The sequence below is a fragment of the Phocoena phocoena genome, chromosome 13 (genome assembly GCF_963924675.1).
Source record: "Phocoena phocoena chromosome 13, mPhoPho1.1, whole genome shotgun sequence".
Classification (NCBI taxonomy): domain Eukaryota; kingdom Metazoa; phylum Chordata; class Mammalia; order Artiodactyla; family Phocoenidae; genus Phocoena; species Phocoena phocoena.
The window spans coordinates 43,834,395-43,851,371 of NC_089231.1; the positions used below are offsets into that span (position 1 = coordinate 43,834,395).

The window sequence follows — 16,977 nt, forward strand, 5'->3', positions numbered from 1 at the left end:
AGACACCTTGGAAGAATATGGAGGGGCTGTCAGGGGATGAGGAACAGTGGAGAAAATGCCAGGATTGGTCAGTGTATTAGTTATCTATTACTTTCTAACAAATTACCTCCAAATTGAGGGTCTTAAACCAACAAACATGTATTATCTCATTGTTTCTGTGGCCAGGAATCTGGACACGGTTTGGCTGGATGCCTCTGGTTCAAGGTATCTTACTCGGCTACAGAGTGTAGCTCAGGGCTGTGGTTGGAGGCTCCACTGGGGGAGGATCCGCTTCCAAGTTCACCCACGTGCATCTGGGCAGGATTCTGTTCCCTGAGGGTTGTTGGACTGAGGACTTTGCTTCTTCGCGGGTTATCGGCTGGAGGCCTCACTCAGTTCCTTGCCCTGGCACCTCTCCATTGGGCAGCTCCCAGCCCCATTGCTTTCGCCATATTTTCTTTGTCAGAAAAGAGTCTCTAGGTCCAGTGCACACTCAAGGGGCAGGGGAGCCTTCTCAGAGGCTGCTTACTGCCGTCAGGTTGCCATTCTTTTATTTTTATTATTTTATTCTCTGGTTGCCATTCTTGAGTGTATCTGTTAACTCAGCTATATTGTTTCAGCATGAGTGAATCTAAATCCTATGACCTTGTGGGAAATTAGGTATTTTTGAAGGGGATATTGATTGATTGAAATCTGACAATGCTAAATACCATTCTCCTTGTTACCATTTTATAAGTAAATTTGACGTCTATTAAACAGCGTGGCAGAATGAGGTAGTGACGCATTTATTCTGCAGCAGTGTTTATCATTACTACTTTTTAATGTTTATTAAAGGTAAAAATAGCCGTGTCTGTGGATACCTTAAAAAGAGAAACGCCAAATCTAGGTTTGTCGTCTCTGTATTGGTAGGTATTCCAAATACTATTTGGAATTTTGTTGGGAACAGAATGCATTTTCCTCTCGGGGCAGTGTTACATGTATAGAGGGTGAGTAATTTCCGTACCCATCTTGTGACCAGCCTGTTTATCACAGGATGTACTGCGAAGCTTCTCAGGACACATACGCTTGTGCGCATGGCGTTAGGCTCTGGTGGTTGCAGCTGTGGCTAAGCCTCTCCCCACCGGAGCCCCTCTGTCTGAGGGCCCCGGGCCATGGGAACTTTGGACACAGAGGCCTTGGCTCTGGAGCCAGAGCTGTGTGCAGAGAAGCCCCAGGAGCAAGATTCCAGAGGTCTGCTGTTGGAGCTCCGCACCCCCTGCCCCGTGCTAGGAGAATGGCCTTGTTGTAAAGGAAGAGAAGGAAAGGCCCCTAAAGATCACCACTTGCCCAGAGTCTCACGCGTTGTTGTTGGAAGAACTGAAGTGGATGATTTTTGGAAAAGCTGAACTGTGCCCCTTGGGATTTCTGTGCCTGAGTTGCCCTGGAACATTGAAGATTTGGGGGACATATGACCTGTGTCTTCTTCAGCTTTAAGGAATACCCCACGGAGAAGAGAGGAGACTCTTCTGGATAGTGTGAGAGCAGTGAGCGTAATTACGGGCAGGTTTTCCGCTCTTTGTAAAGAAGCCAAACCAGACCATTCTAACTGAGCTGTAAACAACAAAATAAGTGGCCTGCTAAGCGTTCCTTTCGTAACCTGTTCTCCAGCCGAGAGTAGATGACCACAGGTTAAGGCTGGAGGAGGTGCTTTGCTTGGGGGACCGGACAGGCTTCTCAGCCCCTTGCCCTTGTTTCCTCGGCGCTGTGTTCATCTCTGCAGCCCTCTCCCTCTTCCACCTGTGCCCACTTCTACCCACCTGCCTTTGTGACTCCTTTTCCCTTTCCAGCCTGCCCCTCATGTTTGTCTTAACCTGAGTGAAAATGTGGAGGTGGTGAGAAGGAGGTGCGTTGTGGAGAGATTTTTCTAGAACTTGGATTTCCTAGGTCCTATTTGGGTTCTGGAGAATGGAGAGCCCCTCCGGCTTTGTGTGTTTACAGTTTTCTCCTTCTGGTCCATTTTCCTGGCCGCCTTAGACCATGCTAGCTCTTGTCACCACTGCTTGGACTGCACTTTTTTTTTTTTTACCAGTTTAATCAGAGCAGCCTGCCCCCAGCTCTTTCTCCCTTGTCTTCTCTTTTTTCTCCTTTTCCATGTGAATCTCTTTCTTTTTCTTTTTTTGATTCCCAGAGGCTCCGGTGATTGAATATTTATAGTCTTTTCTTTCCACTTCTGCCTGTTGTCAGGATGATAACAAAGAGAATAATATACGAGTAATATTGTGATTCGAGTTGAAGATTGGGTCCATTGAAGGTTAAAAGGTTTTCTGAGGATACCTACAATGCCATGGAAAATGGTTTACTCTAGTTATTACTAGGTATTTTTACTCATGTCTTGGGCCCACTGGAGAGTTTCAGGTAGCACCCCAATTTTATTTCTCTCTAGCATGTATGTCCTATACTGGGCCGACTTAATTTGTTCTGTTTCATGGGCATACTTGTTTTCTGTCATGGCAGAACTTGACAGAGTTCAGTTTAAACCACAGCAAAAACCCTCCTCAGTTAAAATAGGAAAGATAGCTTAAAGGATGTTTGTCAGTTTTATTTTTGGCTATGTGGCACGGCAAAATGTTTAGGAAAACATAAATCTCAAATTTGTAATTAACTTTTTTCTCCAGAGGCATAATAAGTATGACTTCCTGTTCGTATCTTTGTTTTCATGATTAATTTTCTCGAGTTAGTGAAAGTCTTTGGCTCTATGAGGTCTTTGTGTTGTATGTTCGTTAGGGATGAAACATAGATTCTTCGTTGTCTGAATGAATTGTTCGTAAATTAGAAAGCTGTATAAAAGAGGATGTATTTGGTATAAGTTAAACTGATTATGAAAGCTTCTACTTTTTTGCTTGTTAACAAATGTTAATGATGTTTAGAGAATGGTTTTTCAATTTTCAAACATGAAGGTGCTTAAGCCTTACCTAAGGCAACCCAGGTCTTATCACCAGATATTCTGATTGTGATCCTGGTTGATTTTTAATGAATACTTCAGGTAATTCTGGACCCTGGGAACTTATTTCTTTTCTTTCTTTTCTTTTTAAATTTATCTTATTTATTTTATTTTTGGCTGCATTGGGTCTTCATTGCTGCACACGGGCTTTCTCTAGTTGCAGTGAGCAGGGGCTACTCTTCCTTGCGGTGCACGGGCTTCTCGTTGCAGTGGCTTCTCTTGTTGTGGAGCACGGGCTCTAGGCACGTGGGCTTCAGTAGTTGTGGCACATGGGCTCAGTAGTTGTGGCTCGCAGGCTCTAGAGCACAGGATCAGTAGTTGTGGTGCACGGGCTTAGTTGCTCCACAGCATGTGGGATCTTCCTGGACCAGGGCTCGAAGCCGTGTCCCCTGCATTGGCAGGCGAATTCTCAACCACTGCACCACCAGGGAAGCTCCTGGGAACTTATTTCTGACAAACACCCCAAATGGTTGGGAAATAATTTAGTGCTAAATAGTTTTACTTTTTAGACTGGTTATCTCATATCATTTGATCTTTCATAGCACTGATCTCACCTGTTAAAAAACGGATTAATTTGTTTATAGCATCATGTTTTACTGGAGACAGAAATGGCTATCACGGTGAAGAATTTTTTTCCTCCAGAATGGAAATGGGCAGAATGGACAGACAGGTTGTTTAAGACAACCAGGATCATTTGTTTCTTTATGAGTCTGCACTGACTATGTGATTGAGTTATAGGTTGATCCTAAATTTGTTATTTAGTATTTTTAATTATTAGAAAGATATACTGTAATTCACTTAACAAGGTCAGTAAAAGTTATTAAAGCATGTGGCCTTACATGTTAGCCAGTGGAAGTAATTTCAAAACAAAAGACTTATAAAAGTCTTTATAATATTTTCATAGCTAAACAGGTCTATGAGGTTTGTTACTATACCATGATATCTTAATTGAAATATTATCTCTTTCTTTATTTTTAAATATTTGGAGCTTGCTAGCGTTAATAATTCTTTACTGAAATCATTTATATATATTGCCTTGTTGGTAATTAAGTTAATCGCTCAGATATTATGGCTTCTGATTATAGTGCAATTTCCAGTTTGACTTGGAGGAAGAGAACTCGGACTTTATTTTCATTTGAATCAAGAGACCAATGGTAGGGACTTTCCTGGCAGTCCAGTGGGTAAGACTCTGCACTCCCAGCGCAGGGGGACTGTGTTTGATCCCCGGTCGGGGAGCTAGATCCTGAATGCCACAACTAAGAAGTCTGCATGCAGTGACTAAAAGATCCCGCGTGCTGCAGCTAAGACCCGGCGCAGCCAAAAAATAAAATAAAATAAATAAATAAAAATAAATCTTTGAAAAGAGATCAATGGTAGAGAATGAGAAGATGCCTTGTTTTTTGATTTGAAAATATGCTCTAGCTTTGGAAATCTTTGAAATTCATTTCCCATGCTGTGTCCCCTTTCTCCTGCCTGTTATACTTACTTTCATGATTAAGTAAGTTGAAATTATGAAAGATATTTTAATTGTGACAACACAGGGAAATTGGGGATGGTTGTAAAACATAGTTCAAATAGGTCTCCCTTTTATTTTTTCTCAAGATAGCATTCTTAAGCAGGTAGAGGTTCATTTCGCATTCACTTTAAATGTCTTCTGAAATCATTCATTTTCAGCAGATTTATAATGTTTCCTGGATGTGTTTATTTATGGTTTCATCTTTTAGTCTGTAATTTCATTAGGTAAGTTTCCTTACTGATTAGATTAAAAGTGTAATTGTCTGCATTTTTCCTTCCCTGATTCCCTCATTTCCTCCTGATTCTACTTTTCTCTAATGTGGTTTATAGCTCAACTCTTCAGGTTTCTGTCATGCTTTAAAGAGGCTATGTGTTTAAGTGAATAACAGTGAATTAACAAATGACAGTGCTGAGAGCTATCGTGTGTTAGACAGCTGAGTTTAAACTAGGCTGAACTGATGGTCTGGTTGTTGTAGAAGTAATTCCGATGTTTTAGGCAGTTTATTCTTTTTCAGGATTTTGGTTTTTACAGAGGAACCCCCATGGCTTCTTAGTTTCTGGTACTGCTTGGCAGTTGGTAGTTATTCAACAAATATTTATTGAATAAACACGTCTCTACCCTGAACGTCTTTAATAAGACTGTTGGAAAAGTCAAATTTTATTCAAAAATATTTAACTTTGATCAGTATTCAAACACAAGTAATACCCTCAAATAACTTAAAACTGTTGAAATGCAGAGTGGAAGTGGTAAAAGTACCTGTTGGAAAGAATTTTTTGTTAATTTTTGGTGTCTACATCAGCAAAGCTTGAGCTGTTGGCTAAGATCTGAAATAGATCTGTACTGTATGTGATCACTGTATTCATTATTGCTTGATAAAACGAGATCCTGACCACAGAATTATTTCATTCTGTTTATTAGTCAGCCTGTGACTTACTGGAAAGGTAAGGAGGAGGATATTATAGGCTAGTAATTATTTGCTCTGCAGATTTTCTTGAGCCCATACCTGACTTTGAATTATTATCACCATGGTAAGATAGTGTTTAAATAGTGAGATCTGTTTAAATAGTGCTTTGACATAAAGGGAATCATTTGTTTTACAGCCTGGCACAGCCTAGAAGTCTGTTACTATTTGTTTTTAACTCAAGCAATACTTTGGTCCTAGGCAAAGTATGAACTATATTTCACATGTCATGTGGCCTCATCCTGGGGTCTACAGCATTATTATTAGAGATAATATATTTAGCTTGTACAAACTTGCATGAGTAATGTCTGGAAACTTGTTGCACAAGGGGCTAGATGTGGAAAGAAGAAAACTTACAAGCATGTGAAATAGATTATTGTGAGTTCTTAGAAGTTCAGAGAATACCTCATTCAGATATCTGTGGTTACTGTCAAGGGATGTCTACATGCAGTGTTTTGCCTTTTTCCATATTGTTTATTTCCTTACGTGTTCTGTGGATTATATGGGAAACTGTTTTCTCTCCTGTGACTTTGAAGTGCCCCTTCTGACTTCCTCCTCACATTAGTTGAAATCTGTTTATCCCTCCTATTGTCACTTCCCTCATAACTTTTTACGTTGAAGATTTTTCTTTTTCTTAGCCCCTCTCTCTCCTCTAGAAGAAGCCATTGCTTCTTCCAAACAGCTGCCCCTCAGGGTCATTCAGACCAGTGCTTGAATCTTGATTTTTAAAAATTCCAGCTGTGTAACTTCTGAGTTTGTTTTCTGATCTCATAATGGGGGAAGCTGTACCTGTATCCTGGGGTGGTGTATTCGTTTCCTAGGGCTGCCGTACACGTTACCACACTCTATTCCAGTTGGCCAGAAATTTGAAATCAAGGAGTTGGCAGGGCTGTGCACCCTCTGGAGGCTCTAGGGGAGAATCCTTCCTTGTCTCCAGCTTTGGGTGCCTGTTGGCATTCCTTGGCTTCCTAGGCTGGTGGCCAGATCACTCCAATCTCTGCCTCCATCCTCACATTGCTTTCTCGTATGTGTGTGTGTGTGTGTGTGTGTGTGTGTGTGTGTGTGTGTAAAAACCTCCCTCTGCCTTTCTCTTGTATGTGCACTTGCCGTTGGATTTAGGGCTAACCCAGATAATCCAGGGTGATCTCCTCATCTCGAGATCCTTAACTTAATTACCTCTGCAAAGACTCCTTTTCCAAATAAGATAACATTGACAGGTTCTGGGAATTAGGATGTGCACACATCTTTGGGGGCCTCCATTCAACCTGCTACATAAGAATTAAGTGAAATGTAATTATATGTGTGTTTAAGTATATTTATATATGGCATTTAGCTCAGTACCTGACGAATGTAGTTACTCAATGTTAATTCCTTTCCCTTCCCTTCAGAAATCTGTGCTCTCCAACATTCTGCCCCCCTGGGATGCTTTCGGCGGTTATGCTCAATTCAGAGCGTTTCTGCTCCGCTTTGCCCCTGCAGGCGTCCTGTGGTGACCATCAGGTAGTCTGCTTCTCGTCTTCCATCTTTCCTTGCTTGGCCATGCCTGGGTGTCCCCATGTCTGTGGTGTGCTCTCTCTCCTGACCCCGATCTATCTAACCTTCCACGTCTGGCACTTTCTCAGCTTCATTAACGTTACTTCTCATCTTCACAATGAGCTTTAGTCCCCTCTTCTTCTTTCTGTTTTTTCACCCCATTCATCCATTTGGACCTTTACAACTTATTTTCCATTGCTGCCAACACTATTCAAGTTGGATCGCTTATCCCTGTATATCCTTTGCAGCTGTGCACCTCACAGCCTCTGCTTATACTGTCCTATCGACGGAAATGTGCTTCTCCCTCCTTCCTCTTACTTCTCTTAGTGCCTTCGCTTTAAAATTCATCTTTCCTCCTTCCACTCAGGCCATAGTCATGCTCAGGTCCCTCCTGTTACAAGAAAACTTCCCTTGACCTTGCTCTCACTTACCTGTTCTAAAACTGGACTGCTTCCACTTTATCCACTCAACTCCTTACTAACTAGTAAGGAGTTGTTTCCATTTTGTTTCCATTATTTGGGTGAAACTGCTCTCTTGAAGGTTGACCGTGATCTAATAGCCTTTTTTCAAGGCTAAATGGGATGGTGGTAAAGAGCTGGGTTGCTGGAGCTGACTGCAGGCGGTGAATTCTAGCTCCACTACTTGCCAATAACTGTGTGACCTTGAGCAAGTCCCTTAACTGCATGCTTCAATTTCCTTATCTGTAAAATGGGAATATTAGTACCTAGTTTATAGGGTTGCTTGTAAGGGTTACATAGATTAGTATATGTAAAGAACTTCTAAGGTTGCCCAGTAGAGTATGCACTAGGTATTAGTTTTTTTTTTATTTTCTAAGCTATTGTGTTTTAGTCTTTCTTGTTAGCCTGTGTGGTGACATTTGACATGGTTGACCGTTCCCTTTTCTTTTGTCCAGTGACTTCTTCACCATGTTCAAGCTCAGATTAATACATCTCGGGGTCTTTTATCTTTGTGTCTCCTATTTGTGGTCTGAACTTCACCTTCTTATCTCCTTTCTAGATAATTTTTCCTGTGGTAATTCACCACCATGGTTCCTACTTTTACTTTTGTGTGAGTGTCTCCCCAGATTGTATTTGTACCTTGTCTGTCTTAGCTCCAGCACTGCGTTTATAGCTGTGTGTGAGCATGCCTAACGAACACAGTCTCCCTCACAGTCAGCTCTGTAGTTGACTTCTGGTTTTGTTAAAGGACCTGGAGATTGTGACGATTAGAAACATGGATGTCGGGATCAGAGGGATGTTGTATTTGAGTCCTTCAGTGCTCAGGAAGCCTTTCCAGATCACTGCAGACGGCACAGTCTCCTTGGCTTGAACACACAGCGTGCTTTCAATGAGCAAAGCTGCGTGTGGAAAGAGGTAGAGAGACACAGCTTTATGGCAAATGTACTCCTTAGTTTTATTAAGTTGAGAATGAGGCATGCTCATAAATCTTTCCACACAAACCCAGGGTAGGATGCCTAGAAGCTGTTGTAAACTGTTGATTTTTGAAAGTTTTTTTCCTTTAAGTTGTAGTTGTTCCCCCCTGGAAAACAGACTAGGTAAAGAAGTTAAATTTATGTCTCACAATGCAGAGGCAAATAGCAAATGAACTAAATTAGAGAACATGGCATCATTTTAATTAACCAGTGGTAGTTTTTAGTGTGTTTCTGAGTTGTCTGGAGACCAAAGGGCAAGGATGGGAAAGATTTCCCTCTTTGTTTTCTGAAATGTAGTCTTTTGTAAGTTGGAATAGAAATTTTAGACCAGGATTTCCAGGCTTGCCAATAAGATATTATATTTTATAGTAATGATAATTAGCAGGCAAGTATAGTTATTTGAGTGTGGATTACTGGACTTTCATGATGTTTGGTAATCAGACAGTCTGGACCATTCAGTGCTGGTTTCTTGGGCCTTGAAACTCTGACACATGGCCTTGCTCCTGTTAACAATGCCTCTGTTTTAACACAGCTTCATTCCTTAATGGGTTTTGATCTTTAGGGATTAAACCCGTGAGGACTATTAACCTAAGGAATGTAACTCAGTTAGCTGTGAATGATTTAAAATAAACTAATAGATTTCCATTTGGAGAGCTTGGTGTCTCACTTTATTTTTTCTCCATCCATCTAATGAATAGTAAATGCAGTCTTTTGGTAAATGAGTCACCTTTGTCACAGGTGCCATCAGTGATAAATTTTCTTAACGGTTTTGTTACCTGATATTTTGAAAGTTTTTAGGAAAATTTGACTTTGATTATCCTTTTCTATACTGGATGTTTTCCTTGTTTCTTAAATTTGACTTGGTTTCAAGATTCAAACCATTTTCTTTATAAGAGTAGGTATGTTAATTAAAAGTAAAAGCTATATACTTTTTAAAAGTTCTGTTTCCAGGACTGACAATGAGGCACATGTGTTCTCACCTAGTATATCCTTGCTTAGGCCAGTACTGTTTCTTCCAAGTCTGGGAATCAGTACTGGTCTTGGCTTAATAACCCTTGGCTCAGTCCTGCTTCTCCATGACAGGTCTTTTTTTTTTTTTTTTTTTCAGTTTGGTGCATAACAAATATTTAGGATATTTACACCACTGATAACAGATTTCGTGTATAACTTTAGGATTAAATGATCCAAGAGATTGTAAATCAATTGGCATTCATTTTTTTTTCCTGCATCATTTCAGTTGAACTTGAGATCTTGGTTTAGGTAGAGCTGCTAATGTTACTTTTGCTTTTCTTGAACATTTTCCCACATTTTTGGTTGGCTGTTCTCTTTGTTTTCATTCTTCACTTTGTCTCGTTTGTCTTTTAAAGTCCATTAGAAAGCAAAAATGTAATAAAAACTTGTGGGGCTTGTAACCCTGGTATAATAAATTCAAGCCTAAACAAGTTAAATCTAATTATAGGACTGCTTTCTAGAGAGGATGTGGACAGTCTATTAAAAATGATTGAGATAAAGCTTATGTGGAACCTGGATTTCTGTTTCTCTCTCTTTTATGGCTTGAAGGTGAGAGAAAGAGTGTTAATACACTCTGCTTCTCTACTCTTGTTATCTATTTTCTGTTCATTTGTACTTTGAGCAAGTTCAAATTTCAAAAAAATGGGAAAGGAGGTAGCAAACGTTTTGCTCATTTCTCTGTACCATGTCGAAGAAGCAGAGCTGGGCCCAGAAAATGAGTCGGCATTTTTGATTTTTTCATTCAGCATTCATTTTTCGAGAGTGTCATTACTGTGTTGGGAGACAGCTTATCTTAAAATTGAAAGAGCCATTAACCGAGCCTTGCAGTTTCTTGGTTTTGCCATGAAAATGAGCTTCCTCCTCTTGTCTGAACGGAGTTTATGATTTTTAGCTTCATGCTTGGAGAAGTTAGAGTAGAAGGGGCTTTAGAGAAACCTAGTGCAGTACTGCCAGTTTTAGTTGAGGAAACTGAGATCCAGTGAGCTGCCCATGGTAGCAGAATAAGGACCAAAAAAGAAAAGGTCTTTTGACTTGACTTCTGTGCCTGTCTGAGGAGGCTTGCCATCTCAAAAGTCAGGGATTTTTGTAATTTTTGTCAAATTACCAGTTTCTCCCAAAGGAGGAGATTAGAAATTATTTTTGAAGCACTTACTCTGGAGAATTAGATTAACAGCTTGAAAATGCCACATTGATTTTGATTTTATCTGCTTTTACAGTCCTGGTAGGTAGATTTGTGATTGAAAGGGAGTGTAAAAGTTCAAGTATTTAAGAAAAATTACAAAAAGTGATACTGATTCTAGATCATTCTACACTATGCCCCTCCAACGCCTTGAGAATTTGCCAGATCCATACCCCTACTAGAGATATTGATTTATGATATATTTATGATTCAAGATGGAATCCTCACCTTTGTGGAGTCTTTGGTTTGAGGGAATTAATATAGAATTAGAGAAAGTGAATTTTAGGAGTATATGGTTGAATACTTACAAAAAAATGCCTCTTTGAAATTTCATAGTAGAAAATCATCTATGGATAAAGGAATTACGATATTTCAGTTTGTTCATTTAGTCTCATTCTGTTTGATGGATGGATGTTACTACTTTAATTTTTTCATTTTATTGTTTTTTTAAAAGAGTTTGTTTTTGTAAGTTTTTGATAATGGGAAATAGTCATTTTATATTTCTCTTTTCCCTTTGGATGTACTAATTGAGTCAGTTTGGGTCTATTGGGCAGTTCCTCAATTCTGAATATTATTTTTAAAAATTTTAAAAGTTTATTGAGTCATGACATTCTCTCTTTTTTTTTTCCTTTATAGCCAACACATATCTCTTTATGGTACAAGCTCGAGGAATAATGTTGAGAGAGAATGTAAAAACAATAGGACATATGATCAGGCTGTACACAAATAAAAACACTACACTCAATGGTACAGGTAAGACTGCTTCCTGTTTAATTTTGCTTTGCTTCCACTTCTTACCCTTAGAGTCATAAATCAGTAAACCAAATCTCTTCAGCTCTGGTTCTGCCTCCAAGTACCTCCCTGTTAAAAATGAAGGTCTCCTACTAAGTGCACTGGGAGGGTCTTTCACTGCTTGAGTTGGGACTGTCATGTATTCTAGGATATATAAGGGTATGATCACCAAGGTGATGAGGGTTTTGTATAAAGATACTTAAGTTAATTCTTGCAAACATAACTTAAAATATGAAAAACAGCTTGTACTTTTTCAGTTTGCCTGCTGTGTTGAAAAGAAATTACCCACAAAGAGAGTAATTTATTCATCTTAGCCATACTGCCATCTTCATTATGCCCATTCTAATTCCTAAGATGCTTTCCCAGCTATGTCTAGAAAGTACTTGTTTTTAGTTATAGAAGAGTCTTAATAATTGTATGGCCTTTTTAGGGGCTAATGGGAGAAATCATATAAAATTGGAAATCAGTAGCTGCTCTTGTTTTTTTAAAATATAATCTGGAAGAAGAATCTCCATCAGAATCACATGAGGTTAAAACCTGTGTAATAGGCCAAATTAGTGATTTAATGATGTAAATAGATTCAACTGCTGTGGGAGGATGCTTGTGCTCTTCTCTGGCAGTGTTTCCACATTGTCTTCCTGAAGTAGAATTGGCTGTTATTTTCAAGGGTTCAGTGGCTGATTATCAGTTGTTGCATCCACTGTATTCTCATTTTAAACAGTTAAAGTGAAAGACTTATGTCAACAGTTCTTCGTTCATTGTGCCACTGTAAATCACACACACATATCCCCACACCCTAATAGGAAGTCCCTATCTCCCAACCATAGGTATATTTTCTTAAAATGGGCGTTAAGATGGGCAATACTTTTAGACCCTTCTAAAAATTCAAGACTGTGACATTGATTCTTAATTTAATGTCACACATGCTTCTGCAAAATCTGTCCTAGTCATTTGCCTGATTTATATCATGATGCCGCCGATCAAACACTGTTAATTTTCTTCTTCCTTTTAACTTTAAAGAAATTTCCTTTAGAAAGACTGTCTCATCTGAGCTGATATTTTAATAGTACGGTAAAAGTCTCATGAACTGGTCTTCTGCATTAATTGGTCTTCTGAACAGTAGGTCAATTTTAGGAGAAGTTTAAACATTTGAAAAGCTTCGCTAAGACTTGTCCTGGTTGAATAAGTTGATGTGAAGGTATTCGCTAAAAGTTCATTCAGCTGAAGTATTAAGCATCTTTAAGTTACTGTATTTGTACAAGTGAGTGCTAATAAAATCTGTGCCTAATCAGGTTCTTTTCCTGGAGTATGAATAAGTTATATGCGTGAATGTTGCATTTTTGATTAGGAGAACTGGTTACTTGGGCAAGACAACCCTGCCCTCAACCCCACTGCAGCATCCCACAGCTGAAAAAAAGGAAATCCTCTCTTCCCCTCACCAAGTCGCAGTTGCAGTGAAGACCGAACAACCAGTGCATCCTTTGATGAAAGTGTGCTTTTTATGAACCTTTGGAAAATTTTCACATGGTTCCTTTACTGATGGTGCAACTCTTCTCAGGAGACCGTCAGTTATTGCATCAGTTAGGAATTAGGTTTGATTGTAAGAGAAACCTGCCTGCAGTGGTTTAAACCCATGAGGCTTCTTGTACAAAAGAAGTCTGGATGGAGGACTGTTTCTGTTGTGGAGAAAGTCTTCACACACTTTCCCACTTCTGCTGTCATGTAGCTTCACAGGCTAAGATGGCTGTGGGTCTCCAGTCTCTATGTTTGCCCTTGGGTCATTAGAAGGAGCGATGGAAGGGAGGGAAGAAGAAGAAATAGAGTGCCCCCTTTGTAAGGACCCTTCCCGGAAGTCCCATGTAGTAGTTCCGCTTACGTCTCACTAGCCAGAACTTAGTTGTAAGGACACCTGGGAATGATAATCTTTGAGCTGGGCTCCCTGCTGCCCTGAATGAAATTGGGGTTCTGTTACCAAGGAAGAACGGGAAAATGGAGTTTGAATAGGCAACTGTGAGGTTCTGCCGTGTTCATTTATCTTGAGTAGTTAATGTAGGTATACTTAACCTAGATATTAGAGATACAAGATGAAGAAAGACATCCTCCTGAATGTGCTGTGCCTTTAAACAGCATAAAGTCTTTCTTCCACGTTGTCACATTACCTTTTTTGGGGAAAATAATCTTGGAACTTTAGAACTAGAAGGACCATTAGAGATCACCTACTTCAACCCCATTATTATACGGCTGGGAAAACTGAGGCCCCAGACGAAGTGATTGACCCACGGCTGCACAGCTAGTAACTAGTCAACCAGGACTAGAGCTTGTCTTTCAGACTTCTTATGTTCTCTGGTTTAGGGATCAGAAGACTCTGGATCTAGTACTTGTTCTTATACCAACTAGCTATTGTATATTTAAAAGATTCAGCAAGCTCTTTATGCCCAGCTTTTTCATCTATCCTGTTTCATAGAACTATTAGAATAAAATGAAGATCTGGCATTTTTAGCATTCATTGTAAAAGGCAAATAGTACTATTCAAAAATAAAGGATTCCTACCAAAAGAAAAAAAAAATCCTCCCTTTACATGAAGATCTCTAGGTTTCTGAGAGAGATGGAAATGGAAATAGCTACTTATAATGCAGTGATTTATTTCTGCACAGACTTGTACAGATGAAATCTGCCAAAAAGGAGATAATGGACACTAAGGTTTACAAAGAGCTAATTGAGCTCCGGGGGAGAGTTGATGAACATGTATTGACTCATTTAAAATTTATCACTTGGACTTCCCTGGCGGTCCAGTGGTTGAGACTCTGTACTTCCAGTGCAGGGGGCATGGGTTCGATCCCTTGTCGGGGAGCTAGGATCCCAGATGCCCCTCGGCATGGCCAATAAAAAAGAAAACTATCACTTAGATTAGATCTTAAAAACTCTCATCACAAGAAAAAAAAACTGTAACCGTGTGAAGTGATGGATGTTAACTAGCCTTGTGGTAATCATTTCACAATATATACATGTATCAAATCATTATGTTGTACACCTTAAACTAACACAGTGTTATATGCCGATGAAAATAGTTTGCAAAAAACATAATATTTAACACTTAGTGGCAAATTGTGATATTTCTAAGTACAATTGATTCCAGAAAGGAGTTTTTAACCCTGTGCCTGAACCTTCTGAAGCACCAAGTGTAAAGAGATGTATGTAAAATTTTTGTAAAGAAACCATGTTCTTTTATAATCAAATGGTGCCTTGCCTTGTAGCCCACGGAGTCAGTCAAATTAAGAAAACAAAATGTATTCAGTGAGCAGTTATCAAAACAGATGACAAGGGTCGCGCAGTGTTAGAGCTGGTAGGTTTGTTAGAAATAACCCAGCACACTTCCTCATTTGGTGGATGCATGGTCGGAGGCCCACAGACATCGCCAGACTGACATGACAGGCTAGCAGTAAATAGACTGGAATGCTCATTGAGTTTCTGTTACCTGCTTTAAGCTGCCTTTTGCAGGGAAACCAAAGCCCTGGAGAGGTCTCCTTTGGTCCTGTTCTCCTAAGGTCCAGTGAGAGCTGAAGAGGGGACTTGTCCAGCAGTTTTCATTCTGTGTTTCCTTTTCGTTTGGTGTGGCTCTGGAAGGAAGAAGGCAGGGGCCAGGTCTCACTGTGGTTTCATCCATTCATTAGATGAAATAATGTCTACATTTTACAGCAGTTGCGGTGGATCAGCCTTCAGTGCATCTGTCATGCATCACCTTTTAAAACTCCTGATTTCGGGGCTTCCCTGGTGGCGCAGTGGTTGAGAGTCCGCCTGCCGATGCAGGGGACACGGGTTCGTGCCCCTGTCCGGGAAGATCCCACATGCTGCGGAGCGGCTGGGCCCGTGAGCCATGGCCGCTGAGCCTGCGCGTCCGGAGCCTGTGCTCAGCAACGGGAGAGGCCACAACAGTGAGAGGCCCGCATACCGAAAAAAAAAAAAACTCTCCTGAGTTTGAAAGCAGTGGGTTATACTCCATGGGCCTCACCACTTTTGTAGGAATAACGATTTCATGGGTTTATTACATCAGAGTCTCCAAAAGTTTAAATCATTGTTGGCTATATTATCAGTTGTGAAGTGTTTATTTGCAGTAAGTTTCTACTATGTTGTAGGTCCTTTATTAGATGCTAGAAATCAAAGGCAATTTGATTTCAGTTAAAAGAGGTTTATAGACTAATGGCAAGGGGGTGGATAGCCTTATATACAAAATACTTTGGGATGACGTAACTACCACTGGACATAGTACTTAAGGGATACAGATGTTTTTATTAGTCTAGCAATAAGTTGATATCCTTATGATCATTTGTAATGATGTAGCCAAGAATAACATGTTTAGCTCCAAAACTTCGTATTTAAAGGACATGAATATACTGATACTGCATGTCTTTAAGGTTTTTTTTTTTTTTTTAACATTAGTTCTTTGAAAACTGATGAAAGTGATCCATGGGTTCTTTTGTAAAAAAAAATTCAATCCTTTTAGCATGAGAATAAAAAAGTGAAACAGTCCTCCAGCCCTCCTGTTGCCATGAGACTCCCCAAAGGGAGCTGCTGTTAACAGTTGGTGTTGCAGAGATGTCTGGAGAGCTTAAAATCTCTGTGAGTTAGGTGTGGATTAATAGAGTCTATAAATTATGTGTGGCTAAGAAAAGGGGCCCAAGCTTTAATGACAAGAATTAATAAATTATTTACAGTAAGAAAATACCCTTATTTAAATTTAACTACATGACATTAAGAAATTAGGAATGCGTGAGTGTTAATGTTTATCTTCTTCAGGATTATATGAAAATGAGCACACACACTGCCTTTGGAACACATAAAGGCAGTGCACTCCCAGGGACAAGCTTATCTATCTTCTGTTTTCAGCTTCTACAAGTGCATTGTGTAGAATAGATGCTTAGCTAACATAGTGGGAGTCCCCATAAAAGCAGAACTTTTATTTTTTGTTACTATAACTTGAAATTTGATATATATCTAGATATATATTTTTAAAGGGATTTAAAAAAAAGAACCAGAACTTTATTGGACTTCCTTACACTTATTTTATGTTTAGTATCTTTAAATCTTTCAGATATCTATGGGTGAGATACAGAGTATGGGCTCCTAGAGGGGTTTCCGTGGTGTTAGTCCGTCCCTGTGTGTCTTGGCGTACAAAACAGCTAATGTCCACTGAATCCCTCCCCCTCCTTTGTCTTAGAGGATTTTCCTTATCAAATGCTTTCCAGGGCTCCTCTGGAGAAAGGCATTGGGGAGGATTCTGTTACTGGGGCTTTCTCACTTCCTGGTGGAATAGGCCTTAGCCATTGTACCATCATTGGTCCCTATTTATCATGTTGGGGTTTTCTGGTAACACTTACCTTAAAGCCTCCTTACTGATGCCTTTCCAAGTTCGTAAGGTGTTTCCACTTATTCATAAGGGGTTCCACTCTGCAAGGCCCCTTCCAGAAGGTGGGCCTGAAGGTGGGGTGTGTCTCTTTGCTCCAAAGTGCCATCCTGACTCCCAGGCTGCATCCCAATCTACGGTATATAATTTTTTTAAAGAATTTCTTCAGTTTACTTTATTATTTATTTATTT

General features: G+C 39.8%; 1 protein-coding gene across 2 annotated transcripts in view; it reads left to right on the top strand.

The window, feature by feature from the left end:
- The window catches only part of B4GALT6 (beta-1,4-galactosyltransferase 6), a 62,052-nt gene that overhangs the window by 7,147 nt on the left and 37,928 nt on the right, over positions 1–16,977 (top strand). Inside the window, exon 2 of one of the 2 annotated variants that reach the window (XM_065889730.1) lies at positions 11,229–11,345. The exons of the other annotated variant lie outside the window; for it this stretch is intronic. Within the exon in view, the coding sequence (XP_065745802.1) occupies positions 11,229–11,345 (117 nt within the window). The remainder of the gene's footprint in view (positions 1–11,228; positions 11,346–16,977) is intronic. 2 annotated transcript variants of the gene reach the window in all.